General features: G+C 43.5%; 1 protein-coding gene across 1 annotated transcript in view; it reads left to right on the top strand.

Annotated features, from left to right (window-relative positions):
• ap3d1 (adaptor related protein complex 3 subunit delta 1) overlaps positions 1–21,482 on the top strand; it is a 102,779-nt gene that overhangs the window by 68,507 nt on the left and 12,790 nt on the right. Inside the window, exons 23-28 of the mRNA XM_059991085.1 lie at positions 1,452–1,571; positions 2,965–3,018; positions 4,560–4,634; positions 9,271–9,411; positions 15,529–15,576; positions 17,134–17,323. Of these exons, the coding sequence (XP_059847068.1) occupies positions 1,452–1,571; positions 2,965–3,018; positions 4,560–4,634; positions 9,271–9,411; positions 15,529–15,576; positions 17,134–17,323 (628 nt within the window). The remainder of the gene's footprint in view (positions 1–1,451; positions 1,572–2,964; positions 3,019–4,559; positions 4,635–9,270; positions 9,412–15,528; positions 15,577–17,133; positions 17,324–21,482) is intronic.

The raw sequence follows: 21,482 nt of genomic DNA on the forward strand, positions 1-21,482 counted from the left end.
GACAAGAGGAACCCTATCCCGAGTGGGGTGGCGGGTGGATGGGGTGAGGGCAGATGTGCGGGAAATGGGAGAAATGTTGTGAAATTTGTTGTTCTGTGGTAGCAGTACAGTGTAAAACATAAAATATACTATGTTATAATTAGAAATATATATGAAATTAATTTAAATAAGTAGTACAAAAAGAGAGCAAAAATATTGAGGTAGTGTTAGTAGGTTGGTTCATTGCCCATTTTGAAATCTGATGGTGGAAGAGAAGGAACTGCCCCTAAGACGTTGAGAGTGTGCATGGGGTATGTTCTTCTATTTTTGAAGCTGGCCCAATCACTGAAGCTGATCAGTGATGCTTTATGGAACTGCCAGCTGGCCACCAATACTATCCAAGCCATCATTGGAAAGTAGAAGGGAAGAGTTTTACCCAGCACTTATCCTGTGTTAATGACCTGAAATATTAAATGCTGAATGAATTAAAATTGTCAATAAAGTTGTGTCTGTCTTCTATAACTTAACTAGTATTTCAATAAAACCTTCAAGCATAAAATAAGATTTTAAAGTTATTACAAGATATCATTTATTACAGAAACTTAATCTTATTCTGGTTTGTAAATTTGTTACTTCAAGTTCTGTTCTGCTGTTTGGACATGAACTTAAACAAGTGTTTCTCAGGTTTTACAAATTATATGTGTTAGAGTAATAAAGATTGCTTAATGAAGCATTAGATTCAGTGGCATACTTTTAAACAGCTCTAAAGTCCCTGTTTTAGCAAATTGAAGAATTAATTCATGCTGAATGACTCTATTTTACTAGCAGTGAGATTTCTGTTTTAACTATCACTCTCTTTAGGTCTTTGGTCAGGAATTACAGTTAAAGAATCAGCCAATTTTACCAGTACTTCTGAAAACTTTATGAACTTCTTTTTCTGTGTAGTTCATTACGAATTTTTGCACAGTCAGACTGTCCTAATTTATTAGAAATAATTGCCTTGTGTATTGACATATCTCAATATGAAATTTAAGATTCACTATTGATTAATGTCACTGCCAGTACACAGGTGTAAAGGAGATTGTAATAATTGTTACTCCAGATCTGATGCAGCACAAAAAAAGCACACAATAAGATTAAGAACACAATAATTTAAAAAAAATAAAAGTGCACAAGATTGTTTATTAATCTATAAGCTACCCTGAAATGCTTCAAAGTTGAATAACTTTTAAAACAAACTGGATATGTTTGGCACCGAGAAATTTTGCAATGGATCACTAATGTTTGTTGAATAAGCTTCATTTGATTAAATGTTTAAATCTAACCTAGGTTTTCAACTCGAGCAGCACAAAAGGTGGCTTAGGGTCACACTTCTGTTGATCAGCTAGAGCCTGGCTGACTGTCAGAGAGAGGAGAAACTGGACGAGTCTTCACAAGTGATTAATTGTGTGCTTTCTGTTCTCTTGCTACAGAAAAGTAAAGAGAAAGTTAGCAAAAAACATAAAAAGTCTTATGAAAATCCAGAGAATGAATATGTTGAGCCTGAAGAAATGACTGCGCCAACACCAAAGGAAGAAGAAAAACCCACAGAAGTAAGTATAGGTGGTGGTCACAAAGATATGAATGAGCTGTTGAGCAATAGAAAAACAAAATGGTGCTTGAGCCATAATTGTGTAATTAAATGCACTGGCTCAATGCTGAGAGAGGGACATAGTATTGGTCGCCAGAATACAACAGAAAGTTACTGCATAACTGGATGATATCTTCAACAAAAGTAGAGAGATTACAGAGTGATGGAAAGAGCTGTTGGTTGACTTCATGTTACTGAGGGATTGAAGAAGAGGAAATAGTTAACAGTAGACCTGTGAGCAATTCCAGAGGCTTTGAAGGAAGCCATTTCTAGTAAGGATGTGAAACCATCTTTTTCTGCATGTCTCTCGAAATGGTTAGTTAGCCCTTCTGAGATCCCACCTGAGATCAGCACTGAGAAAACCCACCTTTCTTTGGCTTCGTGTGTCTAGGGTATATACGACTCTGGTCCTGCCAAATCTGTAGGATTGGGATGTGTTGCCCACCCAAGCCCCGGTTTGTGTGAATGCTGTGTGATTTATTGCCCTGTTACAGCTCGCCACTGGAAATAACAGATTGCACGCTGCGTACAATTATAAAGAAGTATATTTGTGAATATTACTAACCCTTTTAGTTAATCAAAAGAAAGAAAATATAAAAAGGGCCCATTATAATGGACAAATTGGAGCTCAAATCTTCCAAAAGCCATATTCACCACTCCTTGGCATGACTCCTGCACCTTGGCTCCATCAAATCGCGTTTTCCTACTGGATCAACTTCTACAACCGGTTCTCTCCAGCGTCATCTCTCTTCATCTCCTGCCGAGCAAAGACCAAGACCAACTTTCATGCCCCTCACAAAAACTCCCCCCCCCCACCCCCCCCAGCGTTCTCTGGAACCTTCTCCCAGTTCCACCATCCTAATTGGATGACACACATATTCATGCCTTATATGCATGCCTTATCTTCAATGGTAACCTAAACAGGGTGAAAGCAGAACAGACTGTTCTTAGAGAACTGCTGAAATGCAGTACAGCATAGCAGTAAAATTGTGATCCAGGGCATTACAGCTATAATCTGTTGTTGCATATGGAAGAGTTAGAACCAAGTGAGGACAGTTCCTGTGACCTGGACAGCTGTGGAGACTTTGCCATGGGCAGTTGTGGTCATCAGTACAGATCAAGGAGGGAAAAGAAATTCTCCTGCCACCTCCCCATCTGACTACCACCACAGAAAATTTTCTTGATAAATGTAATAAGTGTCTTTAAATTATAAATTAGTGGTGTGTTAGAGATGAAAAGTCAGTGAAGAGATTCATACATTGATTTGTAGCACAGTCTCTTGATAATTGAAGTCTGTTTGATTTGCATATTTCATTACCAGAAATTTTGATGACTGAACTTTTTTTTCACTTCAGGGATCAGATCTTGACTTCTGGCTGTCTAATGCTCCGGTACAAAGCATGTCACAGGTTAGTAAATGCAAGGTTAATTCACTTCTTAACCATATGAGCGTGTATTTCTAGAGTTACTTACAACAAATTTTCAACCCATTGCTAACAGGTTTAATTTGTAGATTGGATCAAGGCATGAATCGCAAACTTCCTACTCTGTTATAAACGACAGTAAGGTGTAGATAAAGTTACGCTAGGTACAGCAGTATATACGACTCTGGTCCCGCCAAATCCATGGGATTGGGATGTGTTTGTACATAAGGTGACTGACAGGAAATGATAAAATGTGGTGATTGGTGGTATAGAGCAGTGAGTTAGTGGGTGGAGGTATAGATCACCCTTGCTGCTTGGGGAGAGTAACTGCTTTTGAGTCTTAAACACAAGAAAGTCTACACATGTTGGAAATCCAAAGCAACACACACTAAATGCTAGAGGAACTTGCAAGTCAGGCAACATTTTTGGAAATGAGTAAACAATCGATGTATTGGGCCAAGACTCTGCTTTGGGACTGGGAAGGCAGCAGATTAAAACAAAATGGTGGGAGGACAGGAAGGAGGAGAGCTAGAAGGCAATAGGTGATGCCAGATAGGTAGGAAAGATAAGGGCTGGAGAGGAAGGAATCTGAGAGGAGAGGAATGTTTTTTTTAGTCTGGTGGTCCTGGGTTTGACATAATTGTAAAAATTAAGCTAACGTACCACACCACACTGTATGTAGTTCATAAATGATCAACACCATAATAATACCTTCTCTATACTTACTCATATGCCATCTGCTGCATTGTTAGTAATGATGGTTGCAGCTGTTCATTGGAACCATGCTGAATACCATTAGGAACTCCTGGACTCTGATGTGAGAGGCTGATTTCTTTCAGACAATCAATCCTGCAGCACATTCAGTTATTACATTTCAATACAACATTGGAACTGGTTGTAGAATCATGCACTTAAAACAAAATTTTTAAATTTGGCACCTTTTCTAATATCCATAAACAAAGTTAAGAATGTGTTGTAAATTTCCTATGATTCAACATTTTCTCAGGCTACAAAATTATGGTATACCAAATTACAGGTATATGTAATTATGAGGGACAGGGTAAATGCAAGCAGGCTTTTTCCACTGAGGTTCAGTGAGACTAGAACTAGAGGTCATGGGTTAAGGGTGAAAGGTGAAATGTTTAAGGAGAGCATGAGGGTGAACTTCACTCAGAGGGTGGTGAGAGTGTGGAATGAGCTTCCAAAAGTGGTGGATGCAGGTTTAATTTCAGCACTTAAGAAAAATTTAGATAGGTGCATGGATAGAAGGGGTATAAAAGTCCCTATCTGTATGTAGTCCAAGCTCTTGCACATGTTCAGTTTTCTCAGCTTATTTTTGTAGCATATTTCTGGATACCAAGTCACTATTCCGCATGCCGATCCTGTGACTTTATTTTCTTGTGATATCAATTTAGAGTAGATTTAGCATTCCATTTTCAGATTAAGTTAGTTGTTTCTTTTAAGAACTGAAGTTGTGGGTAAATTAGATAAAATTCAGCAGTTGAAAAATTCTTGATGTTTTACAGACAGAATCACTTAAAAGTGAAGAGGCATCTGAAATCCAAGAAATATCAGAAGCAAAGGAAAAAGAGGAAGAAGCAGTAAGTTTCAATGTATTTAAAATATTGATTTTGCAATTCACGTTTAAGCTTTTAGTACAAGATATCTAATCTCTGTCCCTAAGGTTCAGTAGGCATGAAGTTTCTACTCAGAAATTCTACATTGTTGCTACTCCAATAGAATATTTGCTGCTGTAAATCCTTCAACAATTTAGTTGCAGTCAACTTCCCTGTGGTCTACACTCAGTGGCCACATTATTCAGTGCTGCCTTTACCTAATAAAATAGCTAGTGTGTGTTTATTTGTGGCCTTCTGCTGCTTGAGCCTGCTAGATTCAGTGTGCTGTAGTGAACCACTGCTGTAACTCGTGGTTATTTGAGATACTGTTGCCTTCCTGTCAGCTTGAACCAGTCAGGCCATTTCGCTCTGGCGTCTCTCATACTAGGTTTTCGCCCATAGAACTACTGTTCACTGGATGTTTCTTTGTTTTTCACACTATTTTCTGTAAACTCTAGTGCAGGGGTTCCCAACTTTAATGCCATGAACCCCATTAACTGAGGGGTCCATGGACCCTTGGTAGGGAACTTCTGCTCTAGAGACGGTTGTATGAGAAAATCCCAGGAGATCAGCAGTTTCTGAGATACTCAAACCACCCCATCTGGCACCAACAATCATTCCACGGTCCACGTCACTTAGATCACATTTCATCCCCATCCTGATGTTTGGTTTAAACAACTAGACCATGTAGCATGCTTTTGTGCATTGAGTTGCTGCCATATGATTCGGTGATTTACATATTTGCATTAACAAGCAGTATATAGGTATTCCTAATAAAGTGGCCACTGAGTATATTTGGCAATGTTAGAATTCATCATTCCATCTTTAATAATCTTATTAAGTTATGTAACTTAATCATTTTTTTAGTGTCCACTGACTCTTTTATCGAGTCAGGTTCCTTTTGAAAAGCTGTTGGCTTAAAAATGATTGTTGATTCAAGCATATGCACATTTGTATATTACTAAGCAACTGTTAAAATATCCTATTCTATGCAAAATAATTCAAATTTAATGCACCTAGTGCTTAATTGAGCTCCAAATCTCTTAAAATGTTCCTGTCTTGTTTTTAAATGTTATATAATTACTTTGAAGTGTAGGTTATTTTTAAAAATTAGAACTAATTTTGTTTTAGTTAATGCATATTCATTGTTAATAGGACACCTCAGTTTCACGTCAAGAGCTGTTATAACTCATCAGTGTTCGCTGGCTAATCTAACAAGCAATTAAAAGAAAACTGCAGATGCTGGAAATCTGCAACAGTAAAAAAGAGAAATGGAGTTGATATGCCAGTTCCAAGACCTTAAAACAGTTTTTCTTTCAGCAGTTGTGTGTATTTCTCCAGTTTCAAAAGTACCTGGTCCAGGATAATGCGTTTCTTCAGTCAGAATTTATAATCTGGAATGCACTAGCTGTAATGGTTGTAAGGTATTGACAACCAGGAACTTGCAGCTGCTCTCCCTTTCCACCCTAAACCTTCAGTGAGGACTGGTGTGTGTTCTCCCAACTTTTCCTTCCTGAATTCTGCAATGAATTCCTTGGCTTTGCTAAAATTTAGTGTGAAGTTATTGTTCGGGTTTTAAAGCAAAGTCAGGGACTGTACCTGAGTGGAGAAGATACCACTTAGCGTAAATTCCGGACTATAAGCCGCTACTTTTTCCCCATGCTTTGAACACTGCGGTCTATACTACAGTGCGGCTAATGCATGTTTTTTTTTTCATGCCGCCAAAAACATTTTGCCTCGTAACAGTAGACCAATAAAATTGATGAGTAGTTCACAGAGGTCCAATGAAATTGTACGATAAATCAAGCGCACTTTCACAATTAAATTATTGTAAATCAGTCATTTGTACTCACCCTCATCAACATGGAAAACACTCGAAGAAAAGCATATGATGCAGCTTTTAAGTTAAAGGCGATCAATCTGGTGGTTGAAGAAGGAAATCAAGCTGCTGCACATAATCTTGGCATAAATGAATCGATGGTGAGACGGTGGAGACGCCAGCGTGAAGAACTGAGTCAATGCAAAAAGACGACAAAAGCTTTCGGAGGTAATCATAGGAGATGGCCCGAACTTGAAAACTTTCTTGAAGACTGGGTTAACACACAGAGAGCAGGCGGCCGCGGTGTTTCCACCGTGCAGATCAGACTGAAAGCTAAAGCAATCGCCACCAAAATGAAAATCGAAGATTTTAGAGGTGGGCCATCGTGGTGTTTTAGATTTATGAGACGAAAAGTCCTATCCGTCAGGGTACGCACGACTCTGTGTCAGCAACTCCCTCCCGACCACGAGGAAAAACTTGCTAACTTCCGCACATTCACTCAAACAAAGATAGCGGAGAATTCCATCGGGCCAGATGATATCATAAATATGGATGAAGTACCTTTGACGTTTGACCTGCCTCTCACTCGGACTGTTAATAAAAAAGGTGACTCGTCCATCACACTGAAAACAAGTGGCCATGAGAGAACGCATTTTACTTGTGTTCTGAGCTGCACAGCATCCGGACTAAAGCTTCCACCGATGGTGATTTTTAAGCGGCTGACAATGAAAGTTCAGTGAAAGCTGCCATCAAGAGGACAAACTCAATTCCAGCTGTGATTCCTGGGGGCACCACAAAGTATTTGCAGCCACTGGACATCAGCGTGAACCGGGCATTTAAAGTGGCGCTGCGCGTTGAGTGGGAGGCTTGGATGACGAGCGGCGAGAAATCCTTTACCAAAACAGGATGCATGCGAAGAGCATCTTTAACTCAAGTCTGCCAGTGGATCCTAAATGCGTGGAGCCGTGTCACAACATCCACCATCACCAACGGGTTTCAAAAGGCTGGACTGCTGCGTGATGAAGAGGACCGCGTGCGCTCAAGTGAGAGCGACAACGAAGAGACTGAAGTGAGTGACGAGATCCTGAGGTTGTTCAATTCGGACACTGAAGAAGAGGACTTTGATGGTTTTAGTGCGCAGGAGAAAGATAAAGAAGGCAATCAATAACTTTTCCTGGTAGGCTGCAGTATATATTTTTTTACCAGTCGTTAGGAGATATTGGAATGTTGTTCGTGCACTGTTCAGTAAAAAAGTATACGCAACGTAATTTGTGTGTTACCAATTCGTATGTATATTTAAAAGTTGCTGTGTTACAGGCACTGTTCGAAAAAAAGCATTTGCAATATGTATTTGTTTATGTTACCATACGGATTTAATTAAAAGTTTAAAAAATCCTCACGTGTAATATCTTTCTGTGTAAATATCTCATATTACAACGTGGGACACCTGCGCCTTAAAATCCGGTGCAGCCTGTACAAGTACAAAATTGATTTTCTTTCTAAAATTAGAGCGTGCGGCTTTTAATCAGGTGCGCTTTGTAGTCCGGAATCTACGGTAACTGGAATTATTTTGACTATATTACACTATAATCAGTTTGCCAATATGTTAAATTTATGAATGCAGTGACTTGAGGATGGTAATTGTTTCACAGTTGGATTGGGTTCAGTAGGTGAGGTAGGTAACAATAATAGTTTCTCTTGGCTCAACAGCACCACCAGCAGGAATTTAATTATTTACAAAATGCAATGGAAAAACAGTTGAGTGGTACTTTAGTATAGTTCCACCTTCTTAAAACAGTTGTGTTTAAATCTCTATTGCATAAATTCAGAAATATAGTCATCATCATAGCTTGTCACAGCAGACAGCCAGCCACTGTAGTGTTGTTTGGTTGATGTTGAGCAGGTCAGTGTCAGTTAAATCAGGTGAGAGTGGGCAGTTGCGCAGAGCATGTTCAATGTTCTGCACCCTTTCGCCACACTCACAGGATTCGCTGGTCTTTAAACCCCACTTTACCATATTGTTTCCCATCCTACAAACTCCCGCTCTCGCTCTGTTGAGAGTGTACCACTTCCGTCTGTCGAGCAGTGCCCAGTCTGGCAACATTTCTGTGGGGTCTTGCACTGTATTGTTCGGTGGAGTTCTGGCTTCTGTTTGTTGCCAGAGGTTAATCCTGTACGTTTGGGGGGTGGATGCTCCACCGTAGCAAATCTTTTCCTCGAATTTAGGCGGTTGGAAACTGGCACATCATGATGTGGTGGGTGCCGTGGATCCGAGTTCTGTTTACCTTTTTCAATTTTTGTTGTAGTGTGTCTTCAGATGCCTGAAAGTCTGTAAATGGTGTTAGTGGGTGTGGGGCGCAGTGTGCTAGTGATTACTCGGCAGGCTTCGTTAAACAACGGGTCTATTTTCTTTGCATGGGCTGATCTGCCCTACACAGGTGCACAGTATTCTGCAGGTACATAGCAGAGTGCTAGGGCAGTTGGTCTAAGTGTGTGAGCATTAGCTCCCCATTTCGTGCCTGCTAATTTTTTCAAGAGAGAATGCAAGAGCCAACTTTCCCTCAGAGTTTTTGGATGTGGGTGGCAAATGAGAGCATCCTATCCAGTGTCATGCCCAGGTCAATTAGAGTCGGATGATGTTCGAACTCCTTCTCCATTTGAGTCAGGAACATTCACGATGTGACCCTGTTAATCCGAAAGGAGACCAAGTTGATCTAGTTATCCGATATTTAAATTGCCTGTTGGGTTTTGGTTAAGTGGGCTGCATTAAAATTTTTTGATGGTTTATCATTATTGCTTTAGAAATCATCAAAGCACAAGAAGAAGAAACATAAGAAAGAGAAATCAAAAGAGGAAAAGAAATCACAGAAAAAGAAACACCACAGTGGCGTAGAAGCCCCAGAATCTGTCCAGAATGGCAGCTTAGACGATGAGCCCTTACCAGTAAGTTAATTTGTACATTAATACAGGATAAGGCTGGATTGTTCCTCACCTCAACTCCTCCCCCCTCCCCCATTCAAACCAGTCTTATCCAAATAATCTGAGCCACATTAAGAGGGGGGAACTGTATGCGTAAATAATTTGACTTGTCTTTAATGATCTATGTAGAACTTCATGGATTTCCTTCTCTGTTTAATGCTTGAATTAAAAAAAAAAATCAAAATGAATATATTGGACATAAGAGAAAAAATATTCACCAGGTAGATGAAAGCTAACAAACCTCTCACAGAAAAGGGACAAAACAATCTTCATAAGTGGTCATAATTTGTGAAGTAGTTCACTGATGCCTTTGCTTTAACGCATGAGCAAATTAGATTCACGTCACCATGATTGTGGTTGACTCTTACAACCAGAAAATTTCTGACTCAGTCCATTTGGCCCAACATGTCTGCAGGTCACAACTCTTAAAGCATCTATTGAATATTTTTATCTTAAGTCCATAACCGTTTGCCAAACAGCAGTTTGAACAGCAATTTTTGGCTCTTATTTATGTACATTCAGCTGATTTAAAAAAAAATACATCTTTCTCATTTATTCTGCCAGTCTCTAATATTAACTATATTTATTAAGTCTCAGCATTCTCTGCTCTGTAGAAAATAATCCTGGTTTATCTTAACTCCTGTCCTTTCAACATCTTATTAACTTTGAATATTTTAGTCTTGATATGCTTCCACATTTTATATTATCCTGTTAGAAAGTGTCATGGAGATATTGTCATGACAAGCTCAATAGTTCTGAAGTATTTTGAAGATCTATTTTTATGTCACTTTCAATCAGAGAATGTTAGTGATTGAAGAGTAATGTCAACTTTGAATTGGTGCAGTATCTAAAGGTTCACAGAGCTACATCTAGCTATGAAGCAACAACTGAGTAGAAGAGGGCTTTTTACTATGCTATTTTGTTCCTGGTGAATCCTCGGTTAGAGTAATGAATCCTTTGTTGGTTGTCACACAGGGCAGACAACATTACAGCTTTAAAAGGAGTACAAACAGCAAAGCCAAACTTCCAGATTATAATTATCCAGGTAGATTAAAATAACTTGTATATTGTTGAAATATTGATTTGTGGATTATTTGATTGTGCACACACAAAATGCTGGAGGAACTCAGCAGGTCAGTCAGCATCTAAAGAAATGAATGAGCAGTCATGTTTCAGGCCGAAACCCTTCTTCAGGACTGATAAGGAAGGGGAAGGCACCAGAAAAACAAGAAAACAAATGGGGGAGAGTAAGGAGGATAGCGAGCAGGTGATAGGTGAAGTCAAGTAGGTAGGAAAGATAAAGGGCTGAAGAGGAAGAAATCTGACAGGAGAGCAGAGTGGACCATAGGAGGAGGGGACCCAGGGGGAGGATAGGCAGGTGAGAAGAGTGGGAAATAAGAGGGGAGGAGGAGAGAAATTTTTACGTGTCTAACTAAACAAAAATCTGTATTTGTGTAAACTCATTATTCATCAAGTTAAAGGAAGAAAGAGGGTCAAGCTTCTGAGATTCAATAGTTGAGCATTTCTGTGCTATGGAAATTGTGGACCTGTAGCGGTGTGCTACAAACAGCGCTAAAATTACGACACGGAGTCGGTAACTGCAGTCGAAGGAAAAACTTTATTCGAAAACTTCAGCCTCACTTTTAAGCCTCTGTCAACCGGCCCCCCATGGCGAAGAGGCTCCAAAGCTCTGTGCTCGCAAACCCCCGTAGGCTATCTAATTGTGAGTCGGTTCGCATACGCTAGGAAAAGAGCCGCCACATAACCCCCCCCCAGAACCGGCGATACACCCCCCAATGTCCACAGCCAGGGCCAGAACCTGCTTGGGAGGTCGGCCTCTGCGCCGAGGCGCCGGAAACTCGGCCGGTTGCGCCAGGTCCACATGGGCCGGCTTGAGGCGGTCCACCGTGAAAACCTCCTCCTTCCCCCCAACGTCCAGCACGAACGTGGACCCGTTGTTCCGGAGCACCGTAAACGGCCCCTCGTATGGCCGCTGCAGCGGTGGCCGATGCCCGCCCCTTCGTACAAACACAAACTTACAGTTCCGTAGGTCTTTGGGTACGCAGGTCGGGTGCCGCCCATGCTGTGAAGTGGGTATGGGGGCCAGGTTACCGAGCTTCTCGCGAAGTCTGCCCAGGACTGCAGCGGGTTCTTCCTCTTGCCCCCTCGGGGCTGGTAGGAACTCCCCGGGGACGGCCAGGGGCGCGCCGTATACCAACTCGGCCGACGAGGCGTGCAGGTCGTCCTTGGGCGCTGTGCGGATGCCGAGAAGGACCCAGGGAAGCTCGTCCGCCCAGTTGGCTCCTCGCAGGCGGGCCATGAGGGCCGACTTCAGGTGACGGTGGAAACGCTCCACTAGCCCGTTCGACTGTGGGTGGTAGGCAGTGGTGTGGTGCAGCTGAGTCCCCAAAAGGCTGGCCATAGCTGACCACAGGCTGGAGGTGAACTGGGCGCCTCTGTCGGAGGTAATGTGGGCTGGTACACCAAAGCGGGATATCCAGGTGGCGATCAGGGCTCGGGCGCAAGATTCGGAGGTGGTGTCGGTGAGCGGGACCGCCTCTGGCCATCTTGTGAACCGGTCCACGATAGTCAGGAGGTAACGCGCTCCGCGCGACACTGGCAGGGGGCCCACGATATCCACATGAATGTGGTCGAAACGCCGGTGGGCGGGATGGAACTGCTGCGGTGGGGCTTTGGTGTGCCGCTGAACCTTGGCCGTCTGGCAGTGCATGCACGTCCTGGCCCATTCACTGACCTGTTTGCGGAGTCCGTGCCAAACGAACCTGCTGGAAACCATCCGGACAGTTGTCCGGATGGAGGGATGCGCCAAGTTATGAATGGAGTCGAAAACACGTCGCCGCCAGGCTGCGGGGACGACCGGACGGGGCTGGTTGGTGGCGACGTCACAGAGTAGGGTCCTCTCACCTGGGCCCACGGGGAAGTCCTGGAGCTGCAAACCAGAGACTGCAGTCCGATAACTCGGAATCTCCTCATCTACCTGCTGTGCCTCTGCCAGTGCCACAAAGTCTACCCCTTGGGAAAGGGCATGAACGGTAGGGCGAGAGAGCGCATCCGCCACGACATTGTCCTTACCCGAGACGTGCCGGACATCCGTTGTGTATTCAGAGATGTAGGACAGGTGGCGTTGCTGGCGGGATGACCAGGGGTCGGATGCCTTCGTAAACGCAAAGGTAAGCGGTTTGTGGTCCGTGAACGCGGTGAAGGGCCGACCTTCTAGGAAGTACCTGAAATGCCGGATTGCCAGGTAGAGCGCCAACAGTTCCCGGTCAAAAGCACTGTACTTGAGCTCGGGTGGCCGCAGGTGTTTGCTGAAAAACGCCAGGGGTTGCCAGCGACCTGCGATGAGCTGCTCCAGCACCCCACCGACTGCCGTGTTTGATGCGTCCACTGTGAGGGCGGTAGGGGTGTCCATTCTGGGATGTACTAGCATTGCGGCGTCAGCCAAAGCTTCCTTCGTTTGAACGAAAGCGGCGGCGGACTCCTCGTCCCAGGTAATGTCCTTGCTCGGACCCGACATCAGGGCGAACAGGGGGCGCATGATCCGGGCAGCTGAAGGGAGGAAGCGGCGGTAGAAATTGACCATACCTACGAATTCCTGAAGGCCTTTGACCGTGGTGGGTCGGGGGAAGTGGCGGACCGCATCTACCTTAGCGGGCAGAGGGGTTGCCCCGTCTTTAGTAATCCTGTGGCCCAGGAAGTCAATGGTATCAAGTCCGAACTGGCATTTGGCAGGGTTGATTGTAAGACCGTACTCACTCAGTCGGGCGCAGAGTTGACGGAGGTGGGACAGATGCTCCTGACGACTGCTGCTGGCTATGAGGATGTCATCCAAATAGATGAACGCGAAGTCCAGGTCCCGTCCCACCGCGTCCATTAACCGCTGGAACGTCTGTGCGGCATTCTTCAGGCCGAACGGCATGCGGAGGAACTCGAAGAGGCCAAACGGGGTGATGAGAGCCGTCTTGGGGACGTCGTCAGGATGCATCGGGATTTGATGGTACCCTCGGACAAGGTCGACCTTGGAGAAGATCCGGGCGCCGTGCAGGTTTGCCGCAAAGTCCTGAATGTGCGGCACAGGGTAGCGGTCCGGTGTGGTAGCCTCGTTCAGCCTGCGGTAGTCGCCGCACGGTCTCCAGCCCCCCGTCGCTTTGGGCACCATGTGCAGGGGGGAAGCCCAGGGGCTGTCGGACCGCCGGATGATCCCCAATTCCTCCATTCTCTGGAACTCCTCCTTCGCCAGTCGGAGCTTGTCCGGGGGAAGCCGCCGAGCACGGGCATGGAGGGGTGGTCCCTGTGTCGGGATGTGGTGCTGTACGCCGTGCCTGGGCATGGCTGCTGTGAACTGCGGTGCCAGAACCGATGGGAACTCCGCCAGGACCCTGGTGAAGTCGTTGTCGGACAGCGTGATGGAGCCGAGGTGAGGGGCTGGCAACTGGGCCGCGCCCAGGGAGAACGTCTGAAAGGTCTCGGCGTGTACCAGTCTCTTCCTGGGCAGGTCAACCAGCAGGCTGTGAGCTCGCAAAAAATCCGCACCCAGAAGCGGTTGGGCTACGGCGGCCAGTGTGAAGTCCCACGTGAACTGGCTGGGGCCGAACTGTAGCTGCACCTGACGGGTGCCATAGGTCCTTACTGTGCTGCCATTCACGGCCCTCAGGGGGGGACCCGGTGCCCTGCTGCGAGTGTCGTAACTTGTCGGAGGTAAAACGCTGACCTCAGCCCCAGTATCGACCAAAAAGCGGCGTCCCGACCTGCTATCCCACACATACAGGAGGCTATCCCGATGGCCAGCCGCCGTAGCCATCAGCGGCGGCTGGCCCTGGCGTTTCCCGGGAACTTGCAGGGCGGGCGGCAACGGCGGGCTTCTGCGCCCCACCGCTGGTGGTAGAAGCACCAGTGGTCATTGGGCCGGGGGTTAGTGGGCTCTGCGGCCGGGCCTGGACTAGTTTGCTGCCGGGAGCGTGGCTGGGTGATCTGTGCGATGGACGCCCCGCTCACCTTTTTGGCGTTCCACAGCAAGTCCGCCCGGGCTGCCACCTTCCGGGGGTCACTGAAATCCGCGTCGGACAGCAGCAGGCGTATGTCCTCGGGCAGCTGCTCCAGGAATGCCTGCTCAAACATGAGGCCTGTGTGTCCCTCGGCCAGAGACAACATCTCATTCATTAAAGCCGATGGAGGTCTGTCGCCCAAGCCATCCAGGTGCAGTAAACGGGCAGCCCGCTCGCGCCGTGAGAGTCCGAAAATCCTGAGGAGCAGGGCTTTGAATTCCGTGTACTTGCCGTCTGCCGGGGGCGACTGTACGAACTCCGCGACCTGGGCAGCTGTGTCCTGGTCGAGGGAGCCCACCACGTAGTAGTAGCGGGTGTCTTCTGAGGTGATCCGGCGAACGTGGAATTGGGCTTCGGCTTGCTGGAACCATAGGTCCGGGCGCTGTGTCCAGAAACCCGGCAGTTTCAACGAAACCGCATGAACAGAGGCGGCGTCGGTCATTTCTGGTCCAAAAATCGTTTGGACCGTCGGGGTCACCAATTGTAGCGGTGTGCTACAAACAGCGCTAAAATTACGACACGGAGTCGGTAACTGCAGTCGAAGGAAAAACTTTATTCGAAAACTTCAGCCTCACTTTTAAGCCTCTGTCAACCGGCCCCCCATGGCGAAGAGGCTCCAAAGCTCTGTGCTCGCAAACCCCCGTAGGCTATCTAATTGTGAGTCGGTTCGCATACGCTAGGAAAAGAGCCGCCACAGACCCATGAAAAATTAGTTTTCTGTATTTCTGTCAGGTAAAACAAGCCTTATGTGATTCCAGGTAATAGTTTTTGTTACCTGTGGTGGTCAGAGATTAATTTTACTAGTTGCTTTGCCAGTTCCCAGATTTATTTACTGGATTTTTCCTCTCAGGAAGGATGTGACATTCAGGTGTACCATTGACTTGTTTGTGTTGATCAAGAGGTTGCCCAATTTAATCCTTTTGCAGCAGCTGCTGCTGTGTTGGGTATTAGTGGGATACTTCCTTTTCATATACTTTGTATAATCATTTCTTCCGGTGTTTTCAATATTTTACAGCCAATGTCCAGTTACTCCCTCCTTGCAGAAAATTCCTATGTAAAAATGGTGAGTGTTATTATTCAGTTCTTTTGTACAGTGTACATTTTTTGTAGTATCATATTTTGTTCTTGAACAAAGTTTTGAATCTTATTGTATATAGTGCAGGTAATTTCAATTCATTCAAAAACACGAGATCCTGCAGATGCTGGAAATCCAAAATAATACACAAAATGCTGGAGGAACTCAACAGGTCAGGTGGCATCTATGGAGGGAGTTAAAACTCCAGTATGTTGAATGTCACTCTTCATTCATACCATTGTACACTTCTGACACTTTCCATGTATGAATGAGTTGTACAGCTGTCATCCTGCTCTAATGCAATGAATGACCTTTTTAAAGAACATTTATAATTTTTGGTTTATGGCACAAATTTTTGAAGTGTTATACCCCTCTGCAGAACAGGTTAAGGTCACACGAATAATTATGTTTCAAGCTAATGTGTCTGCAGACACTAATGGTTTACACACTTTGTACAATTTATGTTCCAGCCAGAGTTAAAACTAAATGAGCAGAAAAGATCTCAAGCATTTGAGTATGATTCATAATGTGTCAGGGAAAGTGAACGTGCACTCTTGAGTCTATAATTTTATACTTAGAAGTGAGTACCACACTTAGCGAAAGAGTCATAGCAAATTGTTCTAGATGCATTATCCTACTAACAGCTACAATAAATTTACATCAGTGTTTCTTAACAGTTACATACAGTATGCCGGGTTGGCACAACATTGTGGGCCGAAGGGCCTGTATTGTGCGCCGAAGGGCCTGTATTGTGCTGTACTATTCTATGTTCTGTTTATGAATGGATGGCAAAAGGGTTGGTGCTCATGGCTTATGAGGGAAATGCCATTTGTTCACTTTTTAAAATTTTAATTCTTTCTTAAATTTTGCAATGACTAAGTAGTCTGTGCAAGATGCTAATTGAAGTGGATTTGAAATACTTTTTTATACTCTTAAATAATTTCATTCTGGTCAAGAATATTTCTTGCTGCTGACCTGCAGAAAAAGTTGTGACTTGAGCACTTGGCAGTTTAGAAAGTTTAACTCTGACTACCTGATGAACAATCTAGAGCATTTGGCAGCTGAGAAACTTTAACTCAAGGACCAATTTCCCTCTGTCATTAGTAAACTGAATTCATTTTCCTGTCCTGCCCCAACTATATACAAGATTCCTTGTATTATTGTGGATGCCATTCTCTACACTTGAACCACACCTAGTCAATACCATGCAACAGTCAAAACGGGAGTGAGAAATAAAGCTTGAAATTCTCAGCATTTCTGAGGTTAATAAGACACTTGTCACACTCTAACCTGTCAGCTTTTGTAAAAGTAATCATGTGACCCCCCCCCCCCACCCCCCAGGCAAAAAACCTTAGCTACCTTTCTCTGCAATTATGTGCCCGGTTTTTCCCCTCCCTTTCACATCTGTTCTTTTTGATCCAGGTACTATGTTTCGTCTTGGATTCCTCCATTGCAATACCAGGGGTGATTAGCTAGGGTATAAAATATAATAACTTTTTCCAAAAGTACTTTATACATGATGTTTTCTTTTAACTTTTTTGCTAGATGTATGATATTCAAGGAAATCTTCAAGATGGTAGTCAAGTTGTTGTATCAGTCATCTTTGAAAACCAAAGTAATGGTTATCTCAAATCGATGGACTTTAATGTTTTAGATTCTCTAAACACTAAACTGATCCGACCAGAAGGGTCCTCCATACATGATGGTATATCAGTTCCATTCCAACTCCCACCTGGTAAGACACTTCATTAAAGTGCTACAATGAGTAATTTTGTTTGCTTCTGGATTATACTGTGCTGCAGAACCACTGTAGAAAATTTGTTTAAACTTTACGGGAGAATAAATGCCCCCAGAAGAGCGGTGGCATGCTATTACAGCACCAGCGATCAAGTTCAATTCATCACAGTCAATAATTATGGAGGGAAAAAGGTTTGTATGTTCTCCTCGTGACCATGTGAGTTTCCTTCGTGTGCCTTGATTTCCTCCCTACATTCCAAAGAAACACTCTGAAGACATAGGGGCTAGTAGGTTAATTGGATACATGGGTGTAATTGGGTTGTGCCAGAAAGGCCTGTTAAACTGCTGTTTTGAATTGAATTTATTTCTTGCATCCTTCACATACATGAGGAGTAAAAATCTTTACATTACGTCCCCATCTAAATGTGTCGTCATAGTAATTTATAATAAGTAGAACAGTCGATGTAATATAGAAATACACTCAAATCAGCGTGAGTTAATCAGTCTGATGGCCTGGTGGAAGAAGCTGTCCCAGAGCCTGTTGGCACAAGTGATATATCTCTAAATAAAAAAAAAAGAATAAACAATATTACGAAACTCATTCTTGTAAATATCTTTAAAAATAAATAAAATTCTGCAGTTGCTGGAAAAATGATAAGTGCTGGAAATCATGAGAAGGCTTACGGTTATTGACTGATCAATGCCCTAGATGTTCTGGTTTCTTTTTAGAGTATTTCTTAGTCGTGGGGTTTTATTTTTTATATTTGTTCAGGAGTCTTCACATGCCTTTCGTTACTTGGATCATTTCTTTTACGTGAATGCTATACCAATTTCAAATTTTCTGCGGCAAACACACTTTTCCAAACTTAGTCACAGGACAAAATTACAAGGTGGGCAAAGGAAATCATTCTCAAAATATTCTCAAAACCACTTGGACAGAAATAAAAATGTAATGTCCTTACTGATTCCTGGAATGGCATAAAACCCAAGCCCATGCTCAGTATAAGAGGCATACCATTTCCCAAACTAAACTACTCACCCACCTGTCTCACCAAGGCAAGAGTTATAGTACCTGTAAAAAGTGTATGTCCCTCCTTGGAAGTTTTCATGTTTGATTGTTTTACAACATTAAATCACAGTGAATTTGATTTGGCCTTTTCCGGCACTGATCAACAGAAAAATACTTTCGTGTCAAAGTGAAAACCGATCTTGCCAAAGTGATCTAAATTAATTACAAATATAAAACACAAAATACTTGATTGCATGAGTATTTGCCCCCTTTAATATGACACACCAAATCATCACTGGTGCATCCAATTGGTTTTAGAAGTCACTTAATTAGTTAAATGGAGATCATTTGTGTGCAGTCAAGTTGTTTCAATTGATTGTAGTAAAAATGCACCTGTATCTGGAAGATCCAAATGCTGTTGAGTCAGTATCCTGGCAAAAACTACACTATGAAGACAAAAGAACACTCTTAGCAACTCCACAAAAAGATTATTGAAAAGCACATCAGGAGATGGATACAAGAAAATTTCCGAGTCACTGAATATCCCTTGAGTACAGTTAAGTCAATCATCAAGAACTGGAAAGAATATGGCACAGCTGTAAATCTGACTAGAGCAGGCTGTCCTCAAAAACTGAGTGACCATGCAAGAAGGGGACTAGTGAGGGAGGCCACCAAGAGGCCTATGACAACTCTAGAGGAGTTACAAGCTTCAGTGGTTGAGATGGGAGAGACAGAGCATACAACTGTTGCTTAGGTGCTTCACTAGTCACAGCTTTATGGGAGAGGTACAAAGAGACCAGAAGGCATGTGGGAGACTGAAGTCAGATGATGAAGAAGATTCTATGGTCTGATGAAACCAAAATTGAGCTTTTTGGTCATCGGAATAAGTGCTATGTTTGGTATAAGCCAAACACTGCACATCATCAAAAACACACCATCCCCACCATGAAGCACAGTGGTGGTTGCATCATGCTGTTGTGATGCTTCACTGCAGCAGCCCATGGAAGGCTTGTGAAGGTAGAGGATAAAATGAATGCAGCAAATTATAGGGAAATCCTAGAGGAAAATACAAGGCATTCTGCAAGAGAACTGCGACTTAGGAGATGTCTTTGCCAGCAAGACAATGATCCCAAGCATAAAGCCAAAGCTACACAGGAATGGCTTAAAGACAACAAAGTTAATGTCCTGGAGTGGCCAAGTCAGAGTCCACACTTCAATCTAATTGGAAATTTGTGGCTGGACTTGAAAAGGGCTGGTCACTCATGATCCCCGTGCCATCTAACAGAACTTGAGCAGTTTTGTAAAGAAGAATGGGGAAAAATTGCAGTGTCCAGATGTGGAAAGGTGCATCTACTAAATACTGACTTGAAGGGGTGAATACTTATGCAGTCAATTATTTTGAGTTTTATATTTGTAATTAATTTAGATCACTTTGTCGAGATCTGTTTTCATTTTGGCATGAGTCTTTTTTGTTGATCAGTGTCAAAAACGCCAAATTAAATTCCCTGATTTAATGCTGTAGAACAATAAAACGTACGCTTCCAAGCATGGGTGAATACTTTTCATAGGCACTGTATAGATCCATATTCCATCACCAGAAACCACGGGATTTGGTATAGCATTATCAGTTACAGAATCCATTGTTAATTTGTTGTCATACACTTTTTATACCCATTGTGCCTGTGAAGGAATCTGCACACCACAGGGTGGCACAGTAGCACCATCGTTAGCTCAATAGTTTACAGTACCTATGACCCAGATTCAATTCCCGCTGCTGGCTATATGGAGTTAGTACATTCTCTCAGTGACCACATGAGTTTCCTCCAGGTACTGTGGTTTCTCCCACAGTCCAAAGACATTCTTATTGGTAGGTTAATTGGTCATTATAAATTGTCCCGTGATTAGGCTAGGGTTAAATTGTGAATTGCTGGACAGCACAGCTCAAAAGACCAGATGGACCTGTTCATGTTACATCTCAATAAATGAAAAGGGGCAGCAATCTGTATCACTTTAAAATAGTGGAACAATGTGCATGCTGAATGCATGCAAGACGATGCTTTGTTTCTTCTTAAATTCTGAGATTGCTTAAGCATATAAACATGTGATGCTGCCAATGCCGAAATCCAGAGTTATACACAAGTTGCTGGGGGATCTTCGCAGGTCAGGCAGGACTGATGAAGGGTTTTGGCCAGAAATATCAATTCTCTATTCCTCTCCATAGATGCTCCCTGACCTGCTGTGTTCCTCCAGCATTTTGTGTGTGTCACTTAGCAATACGAGGAGTCAATTTTAGAAAACCTAGCACATTTATTTTCAGCATAGTCCCCTCCTACATTTACACACTTAGTCCAGCAGTTGTGGAACATACGTATCTTGGACCTCCAGACAGTCCACAGATGGGTGATTGATAAGTTTGTGGCCTAAGGTAGGAGATGAGTTATACAGCTCTCATTACATGCACATACAGCTCAACTCTGAGTGATTATGCAGAAAGTTTGAAGTTGTTAACTCATCTCCTACCTTAGGCCACGAACCTATCAATCACCCTTGATGTTATTAACGTCAATTTTTCTGCATAATCACTCAGTTGAACTGCATGTGCATGTAACGAGCTGTATAATGCATCTCCTTCTACCTTAGGCCACAAACTTATCAATCACCCCGATGTGGACACTGTCTGGAGATCCAAGATCCGTTTGCTCCACGACCGCTGGACTAAGTGTGTAAATGTAGGAGGGGACATGAAGTGGATACACCCAGAGACTGTCCCCTAGGGCAGAAATGGCTAATATGAAGCTACGTCCACACTACGCCAGATAAATCCGTAACCAAAGTTTTTTCTCTTCGTTTTTACCCTCCGTCCACACTAAAATGGTGTTTTCGTCCCCTGAAACCGGAGTTTTTCAGAAATGCTTTCCAGGGTGGGTATTTTTGAAAACGCCACTAGGGCAGGTCAGTGTGGACGAGGTAACCAGAGAAATCTGAAAATGCTGTCAGATGGCAGCGCGCCATTTCATTGTTTTCTTGAACACAACCTAACCATTTCAGAACAGACAGCAACAAGACTGAAGCCAGAAGAGTTAGAAATGTACTCACCAAATACTTTGACCCATAACTTAGTGAATAAATAAGTATACTGTACTCACAT

This window comes from Hypanus sabinus, chromosome 16, assembly GCF_030144855.1.
Source record: "Hypanus sabinus isolate sHypSab1 chromosome 16, sHypSab1.hap1, whole genome shotgun sequence".
NCBI classification, from domain to species: Eukaryota; Metazoa; Chordata; class Chondrichthyes; order Myliobatiformes; family Dasyatidae; genus Hypanus; species Hypanus sabinus.